This window comes from Lampetra fluviatilis, chromosome 39, assembly GCF_964198595.1.
Source record: "Lampetra fluviatilis chromosome 39, kcLamFluv1.1, whole genome shotgun sequence".
Taxonomy (NCBI): Eukaryota; Metazoa; Chordata; class Hyperoartia; order Petromyzontiformes; family Petromyzontidae; genus Lampetra; species Lampetra fluviatilis.
The window spans coordinates 697,693-723,235 of NC_136313.1; the positions used below are offsets into that span (position 1 = coordinate 697,693).

The 25,543-nt window shown below is 57.3% G+C and overlaps 1 protein-coding gene across 2 annotated transcripts in view; it reads right to left on the reverse strand.

Moving 5' to 3' along the window:
- LOC144945822 (dmX-like protein 2) overlaps positions 1 to 25,543 on the reverse strand; it is a 69,418-nt gene that overhangs the window by 22,694 nt on the left and 21,181 nt on the right. The window contains exons 3-36 of one of the 2 annotated variants that reach the window (XM_078874364.1): positions 25,132 to 25,203; positions 24,497 to 24,572; positions 23,430 to 23,562; positions 22,950 to 23,016; positions 22,223 to 22,419; positions 21,320 to 21,530; positions 20,934 to 21,096; positions 19,983 to 20,267; positions 19,271 to 19,638; positions 17,270 to 18,179; positions 16,132 to 16,253; positions 15,273 to 15,362; positions 14,922 to 15,030; positions 14,633 to 14,755; positions 14,178 to 14,462; positions 13,647 to 13,804; positions 13,075 to 13,202; positions 11,829 to 12,816; positions 11,141 to 11,253; positions 10,522 to 10,663; positions 9,829 to 10,150; positions 9,526 to 9,630; positions 8,488 to 8,660; positions 7,610 to 7,707; positions 7,300 to 7,465; positions 5,680 to 5,977; positions 4,988 to 5,322; positions 3,995 to 4,254; positions 3,357 to 3,486; positions 2,785 to 3,192; positions 2,295 to 2,486; positions 1,671 to 1,747; positions 1,093 to 1,220; positions 205 to 579 (exon numbers count right to left, since the gene is read on the reverse strand). In XM_078874364.1, coding sequence (XP_078730490.1) covers positions 205 to 579; positions 1,093 to 1,220; positions 1,671 to 1,747; positions 2,295 to 2,486; positions 2,785 to 3,192; positions 3,357 to 3,486; positions 3,995 to 4,254; positions 4,988 to 5,322; positions 5,680 to 5,977; positions 7,300 to 7,465; positions 7,610 to 7,707; positions 8,488 to 8,660; positions 9,526 to 9,630; positions 9,829 to 10,150; positions 10,522 to 10,663; positions 11,141 to 11,253; positions 11,829 to 12,816; positions 13,075 to 13,202; positions 13,647 to 13,804; positions 14,178 to 14,462; positions 14,633 to 14,755; positions 14,922 to 15,030; positions 15,273 to 15,362; positions 16,132 to 16,253; positions 17,270 to 18,179; positions 19,271 to 19,638; positions 19,983 to 20,267; positions 20,934 to 21,096; positions 21,320 to 21,530; positions 22,223 to 22,419; positions 22,950 to 23,016; positions 23,430 to 23,562; positions 24,497 to 24,572; positions 25,132 to 25,203 — 7,807 coding nt within the window. Of the gene's footprint in view, positions 1 to 204; positions 580 to 1,092; positions 1,221 to 1,670; positions 1,748 to 2,294; positions 2,487 to 2,784; positions 3,193 to 3,356; positions 3,487 to 3,994; positions 4,255 to 4,987; positions 5,323 to 5,679; positions 5,978 to 7,299; positions 7,466 to 7,609; positions 7,708 to 8,487; positions 8,661 to 9,525; positions 9,631 to 9,828; positions 10,151 to 10,521; positions 10,664 to 11,140; positions 11,254 to 11,828; positions 12,817 to 13,074; positions 13,203 to 13,646; positions 13,805 to 14,177; positions 14,463 to 14,632; positions 14,756 to 14,921; positions 15,031 to 15,272; positions 15,363 to 16,131; positions 16,254 to 17,269; positions 18,180 to 19,270; positions 19,639 to 19,982; positions 20,268 to 20,933; positions 21,097 to 21,319; positions 21,531 to 22,222; positions 22,420 to 22,949; positions 23,017 to 23,429; positions 23,563 to 24,496; positions 24,573 to 25,131; positions 25,204 to 25,543 lie in introns of those variants that run through there. The other variant, XM_078874365.1, reaches the window with a different exon arrangement.

The window sequence follows — 25,543 nt, forward strand, 5'->3', positions numbered from 1 at the left end:
GCCTTGCCTACATTACTTGGCACAGATCGCAAACAACCAACTACGCTCTCAATCCCACGGTACGGTGGATTGCGCCACAAGCGTAGGAACGAACCGATTTTACTCGAATAGCCGACACATTTTAGAACAATCTGTTTGCTCGCTCTCCTCCCCCCACATCCACCCCACGACGCTGCCGGCTCCCTCCGCTCAAACGTCACCCACCAGAGGACGACGTCTCCGACTGCTGCTGCGCACGGTTGCGCGTGCTGCCCTGCTGCGTCTTCACCGCCTCCGCCGTTGAATTCCCTTTGGAGGACGACGACGACGGCGCCTGCTGCTGCGGCGGCGCCAGCGTCTGCGCCGGTGAGGGCGTGGCGCACTGGGGCACGCGGGCGGCGCCGCCGAACAGCGACGCCCACGAGCGTGCATCCAGCGGGCGCGCCGACAGGCGGTAGAGGCGGCCGGCGGCGTTGGTGGCGAGGGCGCGCGCCAGCATCCCCAGGAAGACGGCGAGCAGCGCCTCGCACAGCAGCATGCGCAGCGGCGGCTGCTCCTCGTCGCGGCACGCGTGCAGCTGGGACAGCAGCTGCGTCACGCCTGCCGACAGGAAGAGGAGGGGGAAGATGAGGAGGGGAGGAGGGCGGGAGAGGGGGTGGAGCAGTTGGAGGAGGGACACCACCTGTTGTATTAACTAGGCGAAGCCCACTGAGCTATGAGCTATCTTTCAGAGGCGACCTGGCCACACGTGATCACGCTGGCTGACATCATCATGCGTGGCGATTTATAGTAGCAGCCAAATAATCTGCACGTGTGTTTTTTAATGAAACGAATTTAGGACTTTTTTAAAAGTCTACAGTTCATTGAGGATTTGAGGTGATCCCACAGGAACAATAAATATATACTGATAATAATAATAACATATTTACTTAAAGAATAAACAATTGAAATGTTCAAATAAATTAATTAACCCGATGTGCCCTGACTTGTTGGACCACCCAGCATACATGCACTTTGTGCCATGCGGCACTGCCACGTCACCCTCCACCCCCCCCCCCTCCGTGCGTGCGTGCGCGCGCGCGTGCGCGTGTGTGTGCCCGCGCCGCGAGGTACCCGGCCACTGGGAGGGCAGGGAGGTGGACTGCAGGTTGCTGGTGCTCTCATGGCGCTGGCGCAGGCGCTCGCGGAGCAGGCAGCTCTTGTAGGAGAGCCCCGTGAAGGGGCAGCTCGCAACCTCGCTGCTAATCTCCGCGCACGCACACACGCACACACACGGACACACACGCACACATGCGGACACGCGCACACACATGCGCGCACGCACCGGCATGCACACACACACGCACACACACAAACACAGAGACGACGTCCGCCCATTGTGTGACCTCTTTCGACGAGACGCACTGTGTTTTCGCAGCCAATGTCATGATTCATGATCGATTTTTTTTTTTTTAGGCCGGGCCTTGTAACGATCTGATCTGTCAATATAACACGTAGTCGGCTTTCTGACTTCCTGGATCTCGTCCCGACGACGCCTGACGTCGTCTCAATCAAAAAGTCGTTGATCTAACCGACCTAAGTTTTGGTCGCGGGGATTGTTCTTCACTGGTGAGTGGATGCACTGCTCCGCCCGCTGCACGAGTTGCAACGATGACCGACGCACTGAGGTTTAAATGAAGGGCAGCGCTTACCTGAAGCTGTGGCTGTCGCAGAGGGACTGGTAAACGCACGCGGAGAGCGACGCGGCCAGCACATAGATCATGTGAACCTGTCGGGCAGGGGATGAGACGAAGGGATAGATTTACACATCACAACAGACCTAATTTAATGCCGAGTCTACCTAGAAGAGGTCCAGGACAGGATCTGGTAGCCTCGTCACTGACAAACCACGAAGAAATCTCGAATCCAGGCTGCGGGAATCGTAGTGCCGTGAGCGGAGTGTTTGTTTAAACTCCGCCCTGAAGTTGTCTTCAGCGAGAGACGTGACAACGCTCCCCCGTGCATTCGCCCTGCGACATTACAACCGGTTCCGTGGGTGGCCAGGCTAAGAAGCGCGCAACTCTCTCATGATCAAGAGCAAGGTGGCCCCACTACATTCAAGCCATATGGGCCGGTCGATGCTCGTTTGGCCCAGCACGTCGACTAATGTGGGCCGCAGTATTGCTCGCCGGGGTCGGCTCGCTTCCCAGCGGTCACGGGAACCGTGGTATAAGGCTATGGCCACGCACCAAGCTGGCATCGCCATCAACACCGTCGCCATCACTACCACCACTGTCCCACCCCCCACCACCCCCACCACCCACACCCCAGCTTGCCTGCGGGTTGTCCTTGGGTGGCTCGGGGGGCGCCGGCATGTCGCTGACGGTGCGCAGGATGTCGTGCGCAAGATTGGCGACATGCAGCACCGGGTTGGAAATGACAGTCTTGAGAGTGGCGAGCGACGCCGAGATGAGTGGCAGCACGGTCGGTAGCGGCAGCCGCGAGTGCAGCTGCTTCAGCACCGCCTCCTGGTCGCAACGTAAAGACAACACGTGGTTGCCCTGGTCACTGCACTGCTGGATGAAGGCCTCCCTAGTCGACCTAGGAGGCGGCCCAGAACCGGTTTAAATATTCACCACTTTTATTGGTCGCGAGCGAGAATCGAACTCAGGTGGCCGGGTTCGTAGCGCAGTGCAAACGCTAACCACGGCGCCACCTCTCCACGCACACGTGTTCACACACGCACGTACACACACGTACACACACGTGTTCACACACACACGCACGCACACACACATACACGCACGTACGGGCCACGCGCTTCACCTGCTGCGACTCCTGTATGAGGAAGAGCAGCTCGACGCGCACGGAGGCCAGGCCGCCGCCCTGTGCGCCGTGCAGGCTGCAGTAACCCAGGAACATGTGCAGCAGCGGCAGGTTGGCGCACAGCCACTGGCGCCGGCGCGCCGCGTGCAGCTGCCTGGCACGTAGGCTGTGCTGCTCGCGCCAAGCCTCCGTGTCGTCCGGCGTCACCCCGCCGCTCCCACCACCGCCAATAAAGGGACAAGCGTCCGTGGCGCCGGACAACTTTGATCCGGCGTCCTCGGCAACCGTATCCAGCGAGCCGGCGGCGGTGCCGTGCAGGTCGCCGGGGTAACCGCACACCTCCTGCAGCGTGGCTACCTCGCGCTCCAGCCAGTGGCACAGCTGCACGTGCAGCTTGCCTCTGTCCACCTGGGGGCACAGGCAAGTCGGTGTGTACAGGTGAGTTGTGAGCTCGGCTACGTTGCATGCTAGGACGAGTTGCGTGCTCGGGCGAGTTGCACGTTTGGGTGAGCGAACGAGTCAGGCAGGAGACCGCGGACGGCACTCGACGCGGCCCCGGGGGCTGCCCGCACCTCATATCCTGTCGCCAGCGTGCGCAGCTCGTCCACGAGCAGCTTGAGGCACGCGCGGAACTTCATCTGCTCCGCCATCACGTCCACGTAGCCGTCCGTGCCGGACGGCGCAGGCGGCAGAGACTCTGGCCTGCCAAGAGAAAGAGAGAGCAGTTGCTCAGTGGCGGGTTTGCCTATCAAGTATGGTTATTGTGTCAGTGTTGTAGCCAAAAATAAATGCCACGTATTGATTTTTGGGTGAGGCCATGTAATGCAGCCTCTGCCAAATATCGCTTCTGAGCCATGATGTTGGCTGCTAAAGCCTACTACGTGTTTGGTTAGTGCTCAGGAAGTCTGCAATTCAAGCGTCGCACAACACACTCCTGCAGGAGTGAGGGTGACTGCAGCATTTAAACCTGGGTCAGCTGAAAAACCTGGGCGTGAGCCCTCAACGAAATGGTTTTGCACCCCACCACGAGTTATCTGCTCATATCCGTGATGAGTAATTTCATGAAAGAGTGCTGGAACAACCCTAGCCCGCTGGGTTGGAGGTTAGGGAACGTAACCTGACAGCCAAGCGGAGCACTCTCTCCCAACGGCAACAAACGAACGAGCGAGCGAGCCCGCTGGGAGCGTCCCTAACAAAACGCTGACATCACCTCTTCTCCACGTCGCCCTCCACGACGTCGGCGGTGCCCTTCTTGAACGCTCTCGTCTTCTTCATGGTGATCCCCTGGTCTTCGTCGTCGTCGTCTTCCTCGTCCTCCTCCTCCTCCTCGTCCTCCTCGCTGTCCCAGCTCAGCTCCAGGGGCTCGTCCGCCACCGTCATGGCCGAGCTGGCCCAGTCGGCGCTCTCCGCCGTGTGGTGCCCACTCGACGGGTGGGCGCCCGCCGTGCCCCACGCGCTGCCGCCACCGTGCTGGGGGGGGGGGGGGAGGGGTCGCAGGTCAAACTTAAGGGGCCTACGGCATTGAGGCATCTCGTTGATTGTCTACGAGCGATCAAGGTCAAGATACGATCGTGGCCAACGCCGCTCAAGGCCACCACACGTCGCCAACGCTTTGTGCCCTCTGCCAGATCCCGCAGCTGCTGCACAGCAGACGTGCAAATGCCGTCGCCGAGAACGACGTGGCAAGGAGGTGAGTCGTCACTAGTGGGCTACCCGCTAGTGACCCTAGCCACTCGCCAGTCACCAATCACCCGACTCTCACCGGTTAGACAACACAGGAGGAAACCAGTCGCAGGAAGTAAGTTGGGATGGTGGAGCGGATAAGCGATATCTCGAATTCCACACCTCTCACAATAATATAGGTCTATGGGATAATAATACTCTTTCATCACAACGAACAACGGCCATCCCACGCAGTGTCAGTCCTGCGGCTCGTCTGACCAAACTTCACCGTGCTGGTCAGCAGAGCGGGAGTAGAGGCGAGCAGTCCTACCCCATTTCTACCAACCTATGGACCCTCCCCTCCATCTATCAGTCCAACTCTTGAACTATCTAGCCTTTAATCTCAAAACATACATACATAGCGACCTATCTAGCTATGCATCATTGATCGACCTGCCTGGCCACCCTACCCATGAATCTCCAACCCTAACCCCCGAGTGCAAGGGGAGTGGGGGAAGGGGCGGCGTTGGGGCGCGCTCACCACGTGTCCATTTTCCAATGGCAATCTCCCGCCACCCCTGGCGCTGGCGACGGTCACCACCTCCTTCTCGGCATGCGGCATCCGCCGGAGCACGTCAAGCGCCAGCAGCGGGCAGCCCGACTTGAGGTGGGTGCTCGCCGTCGCGAAGAACAGCCGGCGCTCGCGCAGGCTGATGGTATCGGCGGGCCGCTGGCCGGCGCCGCCGTGGGAGAGCATGTGGTGGCGCACGATGAGCGGGTGGCTGCGCAGGAAGTTGTAGAAGTTGAAGACACCCGGGCTGCACAGGCCTGGCGAGGGGCTGCCGCCGCCGCTACCGCCGCTACCACCATCATCGTCTGTGCAGAGAAATCGAACCATGGAGTTTAATTTGACATGGGTTCAGTCATTGACCCAATCCCAATCCTCTAAATCGCGTGAGCCCACATACCATGTACAGGAAATAATGGTGATTTTGGGGGAAATTTTTTTTAATGAAAATATAAACAAAACATTTTATTGGTCTCCCGAAATATTATAAGCAGTGCGTGGGTTTTCTAGAGAAAACATCGCTCCTCCCACACAACAAACATCCTCCAAACAGGAAACCGGCCAAACGCTCATCAAGTGGGACACTCTCCAAGACAAGTCTTGAGATTCATTAAGAGCGTAGAGCTGGCAAAACTTCGCACCGCTATCTTAGTCGACTCATTTACCGGTGTCGCAAGCAGAATCCGGCTGCTCCAGCAGCGCGTCCAGGGCTCCAGAGTAGTCGCTTTTTACCCAGCATGCAATGCTGCGTAGAAAGGGATCGCGGTCCTTGCGCAGCTCGCAGGCCCTCGTCAGCTCAGCGAGCTCCGGCGTCGCGGCGGCATCGGCCCCCGACACCTCGTTTCGGCCCAAAACGCGGCACCCCAGGATGGACCGGTAGGTGGCTGGTGCGTCCGTGTTGGCCTCCTGCAGTCGCGCGACTACCAACGCCAGCTGGATGTCGTTCAGCTTCTCCAGGCACACCTGCGTGGGATTTAGGGAGAGGGTTAGGCGGCCGACTTAGGCAGGTGAAGAAATGTGCGAGTGCGTTCTCCGCTGTGCCAGTCCACGCCGAGCTGAGGATTCCGATTTGCTATGGCAGTGGTTCCCGGGTCTGTGCTCTGCAAGGCCGTGGGAAGTGGCCTGCGGAACTCGTTGCACGTTTTATTTATTTGACAATACACCAGATATGTCACTGCACGATGGTCCACGAAAATGTACTAATAACAATGAATCATTTCGACTTGGCACGGTGTTCGCTCACTCTCAACAAGGGATAGAATGACTCGGACGTGCGACAAATCACAAGCACGCTTTCTATTAACTCACTTTGTCTGTTGTTGTTGTTGTTGTCATATCCTCAAATCTTGTAACTCAATTTTAACTCACTTCCCAATATGAAATCGACTGCAAACTTGATATACTGATGACAAAACTATATTCTATCATTAAAAAAAAAAAATTTCAATCATCTTTTTTACATGTTATGTTTCGCCTTGGGTCTAATTGTCCACACTCAATTCACGTTGGCTGTAAATCACCATGGTCCCTTACGTTATGGCAAGCCTCGGGACCACTTCCTGGAGTCGTAGACTTCTGCCATTACTCGTACGGTACATTTCATTAAAGCGTGTTTTTTAAAAAGTTTTTTAAAATATTACTTATTATTGTACCAGTTAAGGCCCACTCAGCACTATAGCTCCTTTTCTAAAACGACCTGGACAAATGATAATCAGTGAAGTAGCTGATGATGTGGACATTTATAGCAGCCAAATACTCTAAACTCGTGGTGATTATAAATGCGGAGGGAAAAACTGGGGGACCCGGAGAAAAATCTACGCGATCATAGGGAGATCATGCAAACTACAAATATACACACGTCAGGGTCGGGATTAAACCCACGACCTCCTGTATACCAGGCGAGGTGGCTAACATCTCGCCACCGTGACGCCCATATATAAATATAGATGCCGTGGCATCTATATTTATATTTTCAAGGTATCGTGGATTTGTAATCATGTTTTGCGGTAAAATTTTACTTGGGATTTGAGTTAAGACACCGTCACACAACAGCCTGCTACCCACCAAAAAGGATGACACAATGTGATGTTTAAACTTCTGCTGTTAAAAACTGCCAGACATCCCTACAGTCGGTGGGTGAAGCGAACATTAACTATCGAGGTGTCAAGATCTCCCTAGAGGCGGGAGATCTTGACACCTCGGCGTCTCCCGCCAGTCGCTGGCCACACGTTCCCACTGCCCGGCGGCGGAGCCGAAGGGGCGGCCGTGTGCGGTGCACCACGTGCCTCGATGGCGTCCCTCAGCGCCCCGGCCAGGAGGAAGAAGGCGGCCGCCTGCTCGAAGCGCCGCTTGCCGAGCAGCGCGAAGGCGTTCTTGAGCGCGGCGCTGCGCCACCGCTCCTCCGTGAAGTTGTTGCTGAAGAACTGGGTCATTTTCGAGTCGCCCTTCGACCTGCGACACGCCGAGCCGGAGCACGCGCAGCCCCACGGAAGCACCAAGAGACAACGGCAGGCCGACGGTCAGTGCTTGTGGTCACCAGGGGACAGGCGGACGGTCAGAGGAGACGTGCGGATGCGGGGGTGGGGGGTCCCTCACCTGAACAGACCCCACAGGACCCCCTTTTTGCCCATCGCCAGGTAGTAGAGGGCGGCATCCAGGGGATCGTTGTTGCGTTGAAACGCCACCTTCGCCAGCTGCCCAAGGGAGGATAAACCACGTTATCGATCGTCGCGCTATCATTCGCCACTGAGCCAGCCCAGGAGAGGCCCACCAACCCAGAAAATAACTTTGGGGTTTGTAGGAGGTTGTGGGAGAGGGAACAAAACGCACGGCCTGCTTGGCCTGATTGCCCTGATCCTCCCAGTGGCGGCGGGGTGCAGCGTAGCAAGTGAGGCAGGAATTAACGCTCAGTCAACCCGGGGGAGTCCCACGTCAAGCACAGCCAGCATGTGTGATGACATGTGCTCATCAGCAAGGAGTCCCCCACCGTTCCAGGACACGTTCCGTTTAGAGACATTACTGCCCATCTCCATGTGTAATCATCATCAGAGTGATGATGATTGTAGCAACAAAAGTTGACGCTCCTCTCCTTCACCAACCCGCACTGACTACGGTAAAATAATGCCCACGACTCACAGGGCCTCTTCCAGCAGTGGATGGACAATTTAGGCCATCCCCCGTATAGCCTTAACAGACTTTTGCTGTTAGCGAGCACCTATGAAGGCCGTAACGGCACACGAGGGGGTGGGTGGCCAGCACCACATTGTCTCCCTAGTGGCAATGTTTGTACACTGCACCAGGTACTAATATAAGGCCGAGTCGACCTAGAGGAGGCCCAATACCGGTTCAGATAATCACTGGTATTGACCGTGAGCGGAAATCGAACTCGGGTTGCCGGTTTAGTAGCGCATCGCGCTAAACACTGCGCCACCGCTCCCCTGACACGCACCCTCACACACACGTGGGTGCCAAACCTTCTCCATGCAGAGGCGCAGGGCGGCACGTCCCCTGAGCCACCAGCCCACGCCCATGGCGCGCAGCTCTGCCCACGTGGGGCCGTCTGCCCTCTGCATCGTGGGCAGCAGGCCCAGCAGGTCCTCCTGCGACGTGGAGTGGAACGCCCACGCAAAGTGGCACGTCGACAGGCCTGCGGGAGGATGGCGACGACAGAGGGCGCCGGCGCTGTCTGTTAACAGCTCGTCCTTGTAGAGCGTTGCGGGTGCATGGTCAGGAGGTGGGAGGAGTGGGGGGGGTTTGCATCGGGGGGTGGGGGGAATTGTGTTGCCGGAGTTTTGGTCGGGACCAATTCGATTTCATTCATGCGTGCGATGGCAGTGCGGTTCAGGAGCTAAATGTCAATGTCGAGGTCTGCTGCTGGCCATGACGAGAGGGGCTTTAGGAGAGAGTTCGTGTAGTTTTACTATTCCTCCTACGTTGAAAGAGCGCAGACGAGAGCAATTTGCTATACGGTCCATAGTCTGGGTTGTATGGCCGCAATCGCACCGCTGTGGCTTTGTCTTGAATTTTCTATTGATGACGTTCTAATGGGGTTGATGGGTTGCACGAGTGTCTCCGAGGAGGAATGTCAAAGCCAGAAGTTGTGCAATGTTTGGCGGTAATTACATTGATTGAGTTGCTGTTGTTTGATGTTTACCATATGTGGAGTTTCCATTGGTGTGGAATGAATTGTTGAGGGAATGGTGTTGGTGGGCAATGAATCTACGAGGTTGGCGCTGGATAATTTTTTTTGCAGGAGAGGTTTTCGTCGGGGAGGTTGCGTGTCGCAGAGGGTTGAGGAGTCTGTTGGGTTGATCGGGTTGTGACCTTGGTGGGATTAGCGTTGTTAAAATTTGTGTTGTCTGCATGAGTGTGCATTGTGTTGGTGGGGCTTATGTTGATAAAGTCTGCATTGCTGGGGATTGTGTTGGTGGAGATTGTGTTGGTGGAGATTGTGTTGGTGGGATTCGGGTTGGTGTGGTTGGGGTTTGGGTTGGTGGGGTCGGTGTTCTCACCCTGGTGCTGAAGCTGAGCTCGGTGCAGGGGCGGCAGGGAGGAGAGCAGGAAGGAGTGCAGCCTCACGGCGAGCAGGAAGCGCAGGCCGCACGCGTCCACGCTCTCTGCGCGGCCCACAGAGAAATGCCGCACGATCGGCATTTCAGCGAGCGATGCAATTCAGGGCACGTAAAGTGACGTTGGCCGTGGTCGTGAATTAGCACGGCGAGTGGGAACCGAACTCGGATGTGTACTGGTTTGCACGCGAACCACTACACGACCGCTCCCCACATACACACACGGCAAGCACCGACGCCGCTCACCCATGCTGCCCTGGCTGGCGGTGGTAGCCACTGTGTCGGCGAGCGCCATCAGGTGCATCTGCTCGAGGCGCGACAGGCCCGGCAGGCTGGCCTGCACCAGGTGTCCCGCCAGCACCTGCGCCTGCTCGGGCCCGAAGTAGGTGGCGCCGAAGCGCGACAGGTCCACTACGCGGTTGGCGCCCGCCAGCTCGTCGCCCTCCGTCTCCCCGTCCACCGTCGCGTCCAGGTCGTCAGCGGTGGTGAGCGACGGGACCTCGAAGAGGTCGCCGTACTGGTCGGTGTCGGCCGAGCCACCCACGCGCCTCCCTTCCTTCTCCGGCACCTAGGGGTGAAGAAATTCAGAGCAAAAACAATTTAAATGAGTAATGACGACAAAACACAACGGTGCGGCAGCCGCGGGGGTTGACGCCCAACGGAACATCCCGCTGCAGAGATGGAAGGACGAAATCGGCTCGGGTGAAGGTTGCAAGGTGAAGCGTCAACCTCGCGAGAGGCGGCGAAGGCTTCGGGAAGCCAAACAGTGGATGGACCAATGGCTGCTGACGACGACGAAAATAATTAGGAGAGGCGAGGAAAAGCAGGCAATGTGGTACGAGGAGGTGGGAGAGCGCGCACAGGGGAGCCTGCTACAGCTCGCGGAGAGGGAGAGAGCGGAGCACGGCGGGGAACGTCACGTGCAGGGTTACCACCCACCTGCCCGGGGTTGTGCTGCGTTGGTCCCATCGAGCCGGCGCCGTCGGCCGCCAGGAGGCTGAAGAGGGGCAGCGGCGGCACGGCGTCGATCTGCGGGTAGTCTCCCGCCTCCTCCCGCCCGGCGAGCATGCCGCTACTCGTGCTGGGCACCACGAGCAAGGCGGACAGACGGACATGCGAGATTTGGCGACACGGGGGTCGAGGGTGAACGCTCAACCGTCTGAACGGATGGATTCACGAACCCATCCGGTGCGTTGCCATCTCCTGCCAAACTCACCTTGCGAAAAATCGATTTTTACGCACGTAACTGAATGCCGCACGGCACATCACGACGTTCACACGTTTACGTGCGTGCACACAAAGACAATGATTCCCTGTATAGTCGCCTTTATCTCCCCAGTGCTGATGTTTACACACCAGACCAGGTACTCTTTTCAGGGTGAGTCAACCTAAAGGAGGCCCAGGACTGGTTCAAATATTTGCCACTGTTATTAATCGAACTCGGGTCGCCGGGTGGTTCGTAGCGTAGTGCGCGAACCACTGCACTACCGCTCCACCTGCGCAAACACTTAAACACACACACACGACACACACACGACACACACACGTACATACACACCTGCCGGCGCGCGAGTGCTTGCGTTCCCGAGTGCTCAGCTCCGCGCCCGCCTCCGCCACGTAGGCCAGGTCCCCGGCAACGCAGCGCACCAGGTGAGCAAGCACCGCCCTCACCTGCAGCAGCAACAGCAGCACACAAAAAAGACAAAGATTCCCCGTATAGCCTTCACAAACTTTTTCAGGGAAAGTGCTTTTAGCGAGCACCTACGAAGGCCGCCAAGGTATACGAGTGGGTGGGTGGTCATCGCCACACCTGGCTGCTTTGTTTCACTGGTGGCGATGTTTACACATCGAACCAAGTACCAGGTTTGTCCGAGGGGAGGCCTGGGACTGGTTTGAAATTTTAGTCACCGCACACACACACACACACAAGAAACAGACAAAGACGCACACACACCCTAACGACAACGATGCCCCATATGGCCTTAAAAGGCTGTTGGGGCAAGTGCTGTTAGCGAGCAGTGGCAATGAAGGCTGGCACGGCACACGAGGGGGTTAGTGGCCAACGCCACCCCTGGCTGCCTTTGTCTCCCCAGTGGCGATGTTTACACACCGCACCAGGTACTCATGTGAGTCGACCTAGAGGAGGCCCAGGTCCCATTCCGATAATCGTCACTGGTGTTGATCGTGAGTGGGAATTGAACTCGGGTGGCCAGGTTTGCAGCGCAGCACGCCAACCACACACTCACCTGACGCACTCTGCCCAGGTCAAGCAGCCCGGACAGCTGCAGGGGGTGGTACTGCGGCAGCGTGGGAGACAGCACCTCGGCCGCCTCAAACAGCCCGCACCCCCGCACCGCCTCGGGCAGCACCAGCGCCGGGTTCTGCTCGTGCAGCAGCGGACGCAGCGCCGTCGGGCACTTGGACAGGCTCTTCCGCGACGGCAGCGGCTGCTTCTTGGCGCCGCCAAATTGCGCCGCCTGCCGGAGGTTGCCGGCGCTCACGCTGTGGCGGGGAGCGCGCGACGCGACCGACGAGGAGATCTTGTCGAACTCGCGCGTCAGCAGCAGTGCCTGCTCGTCCGCGACGGAGACGGCTGCGGAGGCGGCGGCGGCCGGGTCCTGCCACTGCGAGTAGACGTGCATCTCGCAGTCCATGCCGGCCACCAGCACGCCGTCGCGCACCCACGACAGCTCGACGGGCAGCGCCGGCGAGCCGTCGAACGCCGACACGAGCCCCACGCAGCGCAGCGGCACCCAGCGCGTCTTGGCCGGGCGGTACGACGCGGGCAGGGCGCCGTGCGACGACACCGCCGGCGCCCCGCCGCCCGCCGCGCCCCTCGACAACGGCTCCCCCGCCGTCCAGGAGAGGCGGCCGTAGATGACGACGCGGGCCCCGACGGCCACCGTGAGCATGTGGGAGCCGTCCTCCTTGGACACCCAGTCGATGTGCAGCAGGTGCTTGGCGTGGTCGTGGTGGTGGCGCAGGAGGGCGCGCTCGGTGGGGCCGTGCGGGTGCCGGTGGTGGACGGAGGCGGCGGCGCCGTCGCCGCCCGGCGGGTGGCTGTACACCATGAGGTTGCTGTCCACGGCGTGGTGCGGGTGCAGGCGGCGCCCGACGCCGCCCAGCGGCAGCGTCTCCTCGAGCAGCCACGACGACCCGCCGCTCGACTCGCACTCGAACACCGACACGTAGAGGCTCGAGTCGCGCGCGCTGCTCGCGTTGTGCTCCTCACGGCTGGCGAGGGAGGGGGAACGGAGGGAGGGCGAGGGATGGTGAGGGTGGGTTCACGAGTGTGTTGTGAGTGTGTTGCGAATGTACCTATGTATATATGTTGAACTTCTTTCGCACCGTACGTCGGCAACCGTGCTAATCGGAGTGTTTTGCAAGTGTGACGCTGGATTCATGAGCGTATTTCAATTTGTGGACGCCAACTTGGTGAGCGCGATGCGGGAGCGCACGGCGCGTCACGGCGCATCACGGAGCGCCGCTCACCGGTAGGCGACGGCCACGCAGCCCGGGTAGGAGCAGCTGACGGCGACGGGCCGGCCCGGCACGCTGATGGCGCTGGGAGCCGCCTCGTCGCACTGCAGGGGCCACTCCTCCCACGAGTAGCTGGCGTCCTGCAGGGCGGCGCACACGCACACCAGCTCCTTTCACCATCCTCGTCTCCGATTCGCGCGGATTGGCTACTTACGGTGCTAAAGACGTTCAATGTACATACGTACGTACAGACACTCACTCGCACATCCACTCAAATCACTTAATCGGGATTGTACATAATCATCGCCCCCTACTTGGCCAGCCAATGCCGCAGGACATTCTTGTAAGTGAGACTCTATCCTGGCTTTGTGCGAGTTCTCACTTAGTTACATTATTTGCCTGCTCTACCACTCAATCACTCGCCTTAATCGTACACCCGCTCATTCACTCCTAAACCCACGCATTCACTCATCTCAATCGTACACTCACTCCTTTATTTCATCCAAAAAAATGTGCTCCTACGGTGAATCCGGCGCAATTGTGACGCGCCATATTTTAAACGCGGGCACAAGGTGGCACCGAACCTGCGGTCCATTGCTGCCCGGCTGCTGCTGCTGCTGCTGCGAGGCTTTGGCATCGGCGACGGAGCAGCGCCAGAAGCGGACGGTGCCGTCGGAGCAGGAGGTGGCGATGAGGTAGGGAGCGAGGCACACGGGGTAGATGGACGAGGAGCTCAGGTGGCCTGCAGAGGCGGCCCAACAACAAATCGCTGTTCACGAGACGAACGCAGCCAGAGAACTACAGGCGCAGCAACGAGACTTCGCTCGATTCGTGCCAGGTGGCCCTTTATCCTTTCCGTCAGACTTTTGCCAACGTCTTCGTCACCATTATCATCAGCCATAATCAATCCGCTGCTGGATGAAGGCCTCCCCAAATCATCACCGGCTCTCATGAACATCACCAACAAGAAGGGGGGGTGCGGGGTTTCAGCCATTTAATAAGAATGTGGAATAGGGCCCAAAATTTAATCCTTTCTGTGGGGAGCGAGTACGGGCGCCGCCCCCGCACCGGAACCCGGCGGCACAAACACCACGCCTGCGAACACGGCGCGTTACCTGCGGCGGGCGTGGCGTGAATGATTTCGACGCCGAGCTGCAGCGGGAGCGGCTGCGAGTGGAGGAGGCGCGAGGCGAGGGTGAGCCGGCTCGCCGTCTGCAAGTTGGCGCTGGAGGCCGTGCGGGGCAGCGTGGTGCTGCCGCCACTGCCGCCGCCGCCACTGCCAAAGGGCGGCCGGGATTCGGCGGACGACGACGTTGACGAGGAGGAGGAAGCTCCGCTGCCAGTGCCGGTGCCCGATGACTGTGGCGTGCCGGGCGAGTTCTGCCATGCCGGCATCTCGGCTGAGTGCGGCAGCGCGGTGGAAGAAGGGGGGGAGGGGGGGGAGGAGGCGAGAGTGAGTGTGGTGTGGTGGGCAGGCTGGTGGGGAGAAGTGTGGAGATACCCAGTTCTTGTGCGGCGAGTATCCGCACAGACTTGCTTGATCGACCGTGCGACCTGTGGAGGCGCGTACCGGCGAGTGCCTGCACGGAGGTCAGGTGGAGGCTCCACATCTTGAGCAGCGACTGCCCTCCCTCGGCTCTCTCGATGGACACCAGGAAGAACCTCTCGGAAAACTGCGGAGCCCGGCCGGGACCTGCATATGGCATGGCACGAACGCGAACGCACGCGTTGATTATGACGCGGGTGAGGAGGAGGAGGCGTCGCGCGGCCCCTGACAAAAGGGCGCCGTCGCGACGATGGGAGCTTCGCCCAATTGTTGTTTTTGTTTGGCGGCGAGGCGGCGTTTTTTGGCGGCTCACCGGCACCGCTCGCCGGGTTGGATCCGTCTCCCTCCTCCGTGTCCTTGGAGCGCCGACCGAGGATGAGCTCCTCCGAGAAGACGTGCAGGAACTGCGTGCTGGATGGGCACTGGACACGGCGCATGGCACAGGGAAGCGGCGGTTAATCCAAGCACTTCGGCTCGGTCACAATCACAACAACACAAATGATGTCGGTGATGCTGCTTCCGCTGCCTGTATTGGCAGGCAGCTTACGATATGGGTCGTAGATGGGTAAAGCCCTTCAAGTGTTGCTATTCGCTCCGCCGTACACAACAATAAGTGATGGGTGGCGAGGAGGGAAAGGGGGGCGGGCGAGGGGGGGGGCGGCACCTGTTCAGTGATGACGTCCAGCTCGATGATGCAGCCGGGCCGAGCTGTCGACTGCTGGCTCACGATGCTGAACACGTCGCCCACCAGACGCTGCACGCGGCGGAGGCGGAAAACACGCAGCGCAAGCACGGCAGCAGCACAGCGAGCCAGTGAGTGGCAATCAAAGGAATAATAATAACAATAAACAATAATAAACAATATAATGTTAGTGTGGTTTTCCGAGTTGGGTCTGCGTGTTGAACACCAGGCCGTCTATAACTGGTTGTGATCAATGAGCGTTTGGCTTCGCGTTGGAGGAAACCAGAGTGTCCAGAGAGCAGCCTTGGGACGCACAGCCGAGGTGCGTGTTTACACATTCAGGGTCAATTTGTTAATTGGGCCGCATCTATCTTCATGAATAATTATTGCAGAGGTGGCTGGGTGGCTCATGGCAATGAACCAGCACGGCTGAGATTCTGGCTTCAAATCTGGGTGTCAGCCTCCCGTTTTTAAACCAGGTTCTCAAGTTTAGAGAGTCGATGGTGCCAGTCCCAATGATGCGCAGATAAAAACTAATATGGTTGATAAATTAAAAGCTCTGAGAACAAAAAATATCTGTCCAACCCGCAAACTTCTGTATCGCGGGTCACATGAGAAGGTGGCTTCAACCCTATCGAGGATAAGGTGTCACTTGAAGGAATATCAAAAGTAGTTCTACGACATCTCCTTCTGTGAGCAGTATGTCAACGTGGGGCTGCGGCACTGCCGTACGGGGGGAGCTCAGAATGATTCGACGCCAATTAGCACGATTGGAGTAAAACCGGAGAACGGACCAAAAACAAATAAAAACAACGGCAGAATGAGACGTGGGCACGCTCACCGACAGCTGCGGCTTGGAGAGCTCGTCGAGCAGCTTGCGGGCGTCGATCACGGCCTGGTACAGGCGCAGATTCCAGCCATCTGACGCCACGAAGCACGAGCTCGGGGAGTTGCAGTACGTCCCTGTGCGAGCGCAAAGCACGCACAGATAGATCCCCCGTGTAACCTTAACAGACTGCTGGGGCAAGTGCTGTTAGCGAGCACTGATGAAGGCCGGCACGGCACACGAGGGCCGGCACGGCACACCACGCACGGCCGCCTTTGTCTCCCCAGTGGTGATGTTTAAATATCACAGCAAGTGCTTATTTGAGGCCGAGTTGACCTAGGGGAGACCCATGACCGGTTCAGATAATCGTCACTGGTGTTGGCCGCGACCAGGAATCAAACTCAGGTCGCTGGGTTCGTAGCGAAGCATGCTAACCGCTACGCCCGCATTTACACATTAACACGAGCACATTAACACTAGCACATTTACACTAGCACATTACCACAACCACATTAAAACTACGACATTGAGGCTACTACATGAATACCATTATATCAACACTGTCACATTAACATAACCACATTAAATCCAACACCACCAGATTAACACACAAACAACATGCAAGCAACACCCCTTATATTTAAATTTCCTAACTTAATTCCCGGTGTGCTCACTTAAAATAAAATATTAGGACAAAGATCCGCCCGTATAGCCTTAACAGACTGTTCTGTTTGCGAGCACACGAGTGGTGCGTGGGTAACACGATAGCCTTTGTCTCCCCAATGCTGATGGTTATACACAATAGCAGGTCATCATTTGAGGCTGAGTTGACACAATAACAAACACACACATACAGACACACACACACACACGTCAGCTGCCCCGATTGTTACGAGCCTCCCAGCCGCGTCAGCTGGAGAGCCGGCACCCTCTCTCCCGTCTCTCAAGAAGGGAGAATAATTCACACTCATGACATGCACCGAAGAGAGGCACTGCGGGTAGGTGGCGAGGAGGAGGTAAGTGGCATGGGCAGCCCCACACCGTGGCTCCAACGGGAATTGCTAAAGGTGTAAAGTCCTGCGGATGCCAACACCGACGAATATTGAACACACACGCACCGCGGCCTACACTGCCTTGCCGGCGCCGCACTCACCGAGGCAGTACCCCGGCACGGTGGTGGGCAGCCACGCCATGTGCGCAAAAGCGTCCTCGCTGGCACAGTTGATGCGCGCCAGCTCCAGCACGCCACCCGTGTGGGACAGCGGCCCCACGGGGTCCACGCGCCACAGGATGAGCTCGCTGCGCACCGCCAGCACGTCGCAGTCGCTCATCAACCGCCGCAGCTGCCGGCCGGGCGGTCCGCAGGTGCCGCCGCCGCCTTCGCCGCGCAGGCTCCTCCGCGTCATCGCCGGGCCGGCGAACGTGTCGCCCGGCGACCCGCCAGACGACCCGCCCGACGCCCCGCCTGCCTCCCTTCGCACGAAGCGACCGCTCGGTCGCTTCCGAGCGACGTCGTCCGTAGGCGACGGTCGCGGGGAAGAGCGGCCGTCGGGCGGCGCGTCATCGCGCGGGGCGTGGTGCGCCGTGGTGAGCAGCAGCGGCAGCACGGCGTGGCACGCCTGCCCCGTGAGGCGGAAGCGGTGGCCGCAGTAGCGCGACTGGTGCGAGATGCCCAGCACGGTGCGGAAGGCGGCGTCCTCGCCGAAGCAGACGGCCCACTGGTTGAGCGAGCCGTCGGCGTGCTTCGTCACCAGCTTCACCGAGGGCGGCACCAGCAGCGCGCCGAAGGGCCCGCCCATGCCGCCGCCGATGCTGCCGATGCTGCCGCAGCTGCCGAGGTTGCGGCCGAGGCTGGAGGAGATGAGGTGGCCGGAGGAGCTGCGAGGCACGGAGGAGAACGAGGAGGAGGAGGAGTAGTAGCGCGGGTGGTGAGGGCTGGTGCCGGCGGTGGGGTCTCCGGCGTGCCGGGCGCCGCTGGGACACGCGTACAGGTACATGTGCTTGCCCATGGAGTGAGCGTCGCCAGCGGGGAAGGCGACGGGGATGCGCGAGGAGAAGCAGACCTGGGGCCAGGGACAGCGATACCAATGAAATATCAGCAAGAGCACATAAACACCGCCACACCGAGACCCAATAACAATACCCGCCATTCGCCACAGAGTGACGGTGACGTCAACACACGCGCATTAACACATTAACACCACCACGCTGATACTCTACCACATTAACACACCCGCATGAACACATTAACACGACCACAATCACAACCACATTAAAACTACGACATTGAGACTACAACACCAGATTGAGAACCACGACATCAACATAATTATAGCACCACCAGATTCACACCAACAAATCAACAGCACCGCTCGGTATGTCTAGGTATGTTTACCAGACTCTGTCAAAGAAAAAAAATCAAGAGTATCCTATAATCAAAGAAAATGTATCGTGCAATGTTTTTGGGCAAGGACACATTGCAAAGCACAGTGAGTTGGTTTGTGCCCGATCAAGGAAGGGTACGATTACGATTCCTTTACGTGCACGGGTGACAAAGCGGCACTCACCGAGGCAACAGAATTTGTTTAAGGATTATATAAACTCCATGCAAACGTTACATTCATGGTGAACAGAGCAGACACAGGGCAAACGAGAAACCATTCAAAGAAAACCTTACAAAATACATCGATTTCTGCCTCAAATCAAGACCCCCCACCACACAACTTGACAATTCATGGAATGACAGCAGGATGAGGAGGTAGGCGACTCATTACGTGCCAATAAGAACGCAAACAGGAGGAGCATTTTGTGTAATTGCTGGAAACAGAAATGACTGTTCACTTAAGAAAAGTAGTTGGGCAGGATACACCGCTGGAGGGGATGACGGCCGGCGGTGGAATCGAATTGTTGAAAATGGCAACCCAAGGATGGAAGACAGCCGAGAGGTTGAGACGGAGCGGTGAAATCAGCTTTTGCTGGGCAGCGCGAGACGGACCGTCGCACTGCGCGACCGCGTAAAGCCACGGCGGTGGCTCGCCAAAGCCTTCGCCCGCCAGCGGACTGATCGCGGCTGACGACGACGCCGACGACGACCGGTGACCGTATAGGCGATGCGCGGCCGCGGTGTCGGCGTGTACGCTGGCGGCAACCTCACCTGCACCTGCTTGAAGACGCCGGGCTGGCTCTCGTCGAGCCAGTCGACGTGCCACACGAGGAAGGACCCGTCCAGCGCGTGCACGCTGTACAGCATGTCGGGCGCGCTCTGCCAGTCCCTCACCAGCCAGTCAAGTCCATTCTCCACCTGCCACGCCGCCCCGGCCGCGCCCGCGTGCTTGGGCCTCCCGGTGCCGCCCGGCGGCCCCGAGCCGTCTGCCGGGGTGGAAGCCGCCACCGCCGCGGTGGCGGTGAGGGTGGTGTTGGTGGTGGTACTGATGCCTGGGGGCCGGCGCGGCGCCGTGCCGGTAGGGGTGTCGCTCTCCTTCTCAGAGCCGTCGTCCAGCGAGCAGATGCCGTCCTCGGATTCTGCGCGGTCATACAAAGGTGGCGGAGGGGTGGCTTGGTAGTTAGCACGCTGCGCTGCAAACCCAGCGACTCGTGATCGGTGAGAGACAATGGCTACCGTCAGCGTTAAGTGATATCTAAACCTGTCTTGAGCCACCCCACGCACTCCCAAACCCATCGCTGTCGTCATCAAGAACAGGCGCAATTCCTGAATGCAGCCGGTCCCACATATCATAAACGACTCCTACTCTCCTCCGACTGTCATTCCGTCACAAGGTAAATTCCAATGGCCATCATCACCCCAAACTTATCTTAATAGTCTACGACAACGTCACCAATTTTTGCATCCGTCGTTCGATACGCACCGCGGGACGAGCTGTGGTTGTCGCTGTTGCCGTCCGGGGCGTCGCGGCCGCCGACCTCTCCGCCGGCCTCCTCCTGCGACCCCCGTGACCCCCGTGACCCAGCGTCGGCCGCCCTGCCGCTGCCGCCCCTGCTGCCCCCCGGCGGTGCCGGCGGTTGCAGCTGCTGCAGGAGGCACTCGAGCGAGAGCGTGAACTGCAGGTACTTGTTGTTCAGCCAGTGCACGACGAACGGGGGCCCGTCGCCGTCCACTCCCGGGCAGCCCATTGCCGGCATCAGCGGGATGTCTGCGTCGGCACAAGAGGTTCGGGAGGTTAAACACGGAGAACGAGCGGCGTTGGGCGTGCTCACGGCGCCGCGATGCAGAGCACGGGCAATTGTTACTACCGCCGGCTCCACCGCCTTCCTGCTGCCTGCCAACTAGTCTGTGGTTCCTCAGCGACTGTGAGATGCAATTTACAGGACTACACTATATGTACAGGGACTCCTCTACTTACAAACATTCGACTTACGATCTTTGAGAGGTACGAACAAATCTGTCCGAATGTCCAGTTGCTTGTTCGGACCAAGAGTCGTAAGTTTAACCGCCGCGCAATAGATGGTGGTGGTGGCATCTACATCTTCAGAACATGGAGAACCAGTGGCATCTAAAGGAGATTATACAATCTTGATTTGAAGTTTTCGTGACTACAGGAATCCATACTCTTTGGTTCTTTCGGTAAAGTCACGTGACTTTACCGAAAGGACCAAAGAGTCGAGATTATACAACTTTTAAAGCCATTCACCGTGTTTAGTGTACACGCCGTCCATGTTTGCAATCGACAGGAATAAAGTTGCCCTCACGGATAAATCGACTTACGAACAGACCTCTGGAACCTAACTCGTTCGTAAGTAGAGGAGTCTTGTATATAAAACGAAACATTATTAATAGCCCTTCGCCGTGAGTCACCCACCTGTTTTGGGGTTGATGCTGGCGGCGATGTGGAAGTGGGCGAGGATGCGCGGTTGCCGTGGTAACGCGGGCGACCCTGGCAGGGCCTCGGCCAGGACTGACCCGAGGCCGTCTCTCTGCAGCGTGCGCTTCCTGCGCTTCAGCATCTTGAGCTGCTGGAACGACTGCGCCCGAACGTGCACACACGCGTCACACGAGCATGCACTCATCCACAAAGCACGCACCTCCACCATTCACAGCTCACCCACCCTTACGCAGCCAATCGCATTCCTTATTTAGATTCGTGGTCAACAGCCCAATTTCAATTTGTGCCATCTGGGTTGTAATAATTTTGCCCACGATCGTCCTGTTTGTGTAGTTTTGTTTGCTCCATCATGCGCCACCCACCCCGAGCACGTGATGCATGCGCTCCCGCTGGGCCTTCCCGCGCGGCCCCGCGGCGGCAGCCAGCCGCACGGACGGCGGCGGCTCCCCGCGGGCGCCGTGCCCGCTCACGGCGGGGCACTCCTGCAGGCAGTCCTCGGGCAGCACCGTCTCCAGCCACACGCGGCAGATGCCGTCGCGACACGACGTGAGCAGCGTGTTGCAGGCGGCGCCCCTGCGCGCGCGACGCACACAACAGATGGGACGGTTGTAATTACCGGCGAGACCTCGTACTTGAATTGTAAATGTGGTGGGTTAAATCTCCAACACACGGGTGTGCTGAACTAATAACTAATTGGCATGTTTTGTTTACGTGACGAACCTTACTAATTGGCTGTGTCAGGTGATGGCGGGTTTAACAACACATTTATATTTTCGCGATAAAGCCCCCCAAAAAAACCTCTATTATAGATGGAACGTAGGTTGCAAAAGAGCCGGTACAAACGATCTGCGTTTGTTTTTAGGTTCGGCCACGTGGTAGTTTTATACCAAAAATGTCGTCGTTAATGGTGACGGAATAATTACTAGAATTCTTGCACCAAGCTTGGCCTTGCCCAAAAACAAATATGGACAAAACATAAAGGATACTTAGTGTAGGTTTTTCAAGTTGTTGGGGCCAGTGCAGCTGGTGGATAAGGCGAGTCACGCGCGTTACCGCTGAGCCACGAGGCCGTATTGTTTACCTTAGGGGCAAGACAAAATTGAGGGATGAAAAAAATATTTTATTTGAATCACTGGAGCATCGGGAATTTTCTGAAATACTCGGAATTACGTCAGGGGCTGCAAGGGATCCACAACGGCAGCAGAGCCGGTTCACGCCGTTCCCAACGGCACCTGGAGACCACAAGGCGTTACTCGCGCGCGCACCTGGGGAGGTACGTGCTGGTCTTCCTCCAGGAGAGGCTGGTGACGGCACGCGGGTGCGCCAGGTACGCAAACGAGAACGCCGGCCGTTCCGTCGGCATCACCGCGGGGTCCGTACAGCTGCCACCGCCGGAGACGCCCACCACCCGGCACGCGTGCCACCCATCCGTGCGGTACCACACCTTCACCAGGCAGTCATTCTGGTGACGTGGCACACGTACCAAAATACACACGGAGACCACATGCGTTAAGATGGCAGGACACGCTCTCGGTGAAAACGAAACAAAAAAATACAGCCCGGCGGTGGTGCGTTCACCGCTTCAGAGATTTGCAGTTCGAGCCCGGCGGCCGTCTTGGTTATCGCTGTGGTGTAAATAAACCATAAAACACGACACGCCGCCCGCTTCCAATTGGACATTAGAGATTCCCCAATGTCAATCGAAATGAGGGGCTATTGTGTGCCAGCATTACGGTTTCAATATGGCAAATTCGAAACATTAACCACAAATATTATTAATTCAAGGTGCCACATAGCAATTAGGATTCAGAAAGACAAGGATCCCCCCCTTAACAGACTGTTGGGGCAAGTGCTGCTCACCACAACACACACGCACAAGCAGCCTCGCTCTTCAGCCCAGTTGTAGAATTTATCAGCCCCGAGAAATGGACAAATTTGGGACAAGACAATTTTTACAAAAAAACATTTTCTAGCAGAATTTCTGTAGCTCACCTTGCCCGTGGTAGCGAAAAAATATCCATCCGGAGAGAATTTGATTTGCGTGACAGGAAGCGCGGTCCTGCCAGAGAGAGAGAGACAGAGAGAATCAGAGCAATGAGTGCATGAGGAAGCCGTGGCTTACCGGGGCGGAGTCAAACACCCAGGGGACGTGGGATCAGAGGATAGGAGATCAAGGAGGCAGCATCAGTGGGAAGGAGTAGCAATCCAGTGAGATTCAGTGATTAAAGCTTTACGTGTGTGTGTGGTGCACGGCTTTCAGTATATGTTTGACACTCTCCCTTGAATATGGGTAACTACAAACTCTTGGCCGTAGGTTTGACGCGCTCCCTTGAGCACACGTTTATCACACTTCACCGAGAGCGTGGTTTTGCCGCGCTGCTGCGGGTATGCACTTAGCACCCTTAAACAAGCGCGGCTTTTTTTACGCGCTCCCCTGAAGAATGTGCTCGGCGAAACCGTGCTCCCCCAAACCTGCACGTCCAGACGGCCGCCCAGACGCAGCCCGTGAGCGCCGACTCGCTCGTGGGGCTGTCCACTGCGACCTCCGACCCCGGGGAGCACGACCACAGCTGCAGAGAGCTGGAGGCGGTGAGCAGAGAATCGGCTGTGCAAGCACACACACAAAGACAGAGATTCCCCCCCCCGTATAGCCGTCAACAGACTGTTGGGGCAAGGGCTGTTAGCGAGTTGCACCTATGAAAGCCGGCACGGCACACGCAAGGGTGGGCAGCTATCACCATGACAAGCAACCTTTGTCTCCCCCGTGCTAATGTTTACACACCCTCACCAAGTACTCATTTAAGGTGGAGTTGACCGAGCGGAGGCCGAGGACCGGTTCAAATATTTGCTACTTGTATTTGACGTGAGCGGGAATCCAACTTGGGTCACGGGGGTTTGTAGCCACCACTCCCCTTACACGTGATACACATACATACACTGACACGCGCGCACACACACCACTACCCAGACACAATGTGTTACAAGCTCCTCCTCGCTCACGCACCTGAGCATGCACCAGTTCACCAAAGAATATTTCGCCCCCTTCGCAAGTTTATTAATTGTCACTATTGGAGCTCACGTTTGAAATTACAGTTGATTATTTTAATCTTGTTTGCACCGTCCCATTCTAACAGTCTCATACGCACCGTCCTGTCTGAATTGTCCATCCCGTTTAGTACCGCACGAAAGCGCAAGTTGTTTCCATCGTACCAAGGCATCTTCCCGTGTACTGTTTGTGTCTTGTCTGTTCCGTCTTGTTTGTGCCGTCTCGTCTGTTGTCTGCCTTGCGTGTCCGGAGTTAACCTGTCCCCAACGTCGTCAATACCGCCTGTATAGTTTGCTGTACCGTCTCCCTAATTCGTTGCCCAGTTCGTTACGAACAAAAGCCCCATGGTTTCACATTTTTCACAAACTCTTCACCAATCGAGCATAATCAATGACCGCAAGCACAGGCGTAACTTGGCTCCATGCCATCCCCACCATCCCTTAGCATGCGTGGCCACCGCACCACCCGCCAAACCACATGATTGCTCTCTCACCCTGAGGGTCCCATGCCAGATCCAGGACCGCGGATGGGACCTTGAGCTGCCCTGTCTTGTGCCACTGCAAGCCGAGCTGGGTGGGCACACGCACACATGGAGCACGTTTTTATTACCAACATTTTTACCTGGGGAATGAAGGATAATTCCTTGAGAAGGAATAATATTTGGATTTGCCGAGACCAGCGGTCTGGGAGAGAGCGTTCCTTGCTAAAGCAGCTGTATGTTTGAGCAAGAGTGTGCCTGTATGGGTTTCTACTCTAGGGGAGGATGGTTACATTGTTGACTTCGATGTAATTCATCACATAAACAACACAATGGATGAACCATTCACAGTCACCAAAGTCTGCAAAATGCACGCTCATTCACTTTAGTGCCAAGATATAACATTGGCCAAATCACCTGGCATACCGCAGAACTCGTCACATGTCATAAGCTAAGCGTAGTGGAGCCTGTATAGTGCTTGAATAAGTACCCACCATGCATGTTGTAGGCTGTTATGGGGCTGCGTTGTGAACATAGGGAGGTTGGCATGCGTGGCTGAGAAGCTCATAATTACTGGCGAACAGTGGACGTGTCGTTAATTTTCAAATTACGAGTCGGCTCTTCGCATATGTGAACAGCGCATCACGTACGGGGTTGCTTGCTTTGTTGATGAGCGGGAAAGGCTCAAAGATGGAAACGGTGTCTCCGTAAGATGCTGCAATCTGGAAGGCAAGCGCACACAACACACAAATGGAGAAGATCTCATGATACGGAATCTGGACGTCACACATTGTGTGTAACGTCAGCACGGCTCAGTTTGGGTAGTGGAAAAGCAACCCGTGCTTCCTAAGCTGCTTCACGTTGGCTCGGCATGGCTCCAGCACGGCTCAGATGTGCGAGTGGAAAAGAGGCATAAAAGTGCCTAGCTGGCAGTCCTGCATCAAGACAGAGATCCGATGCCACCACACGTAGCAAAAGCTTTCTACCCTCCACACGGTCCCGCAGTGTGGACACACAGCGACCTCCGATATCTGCCTCACAGTCTCCCACTCGGTCGCCCGA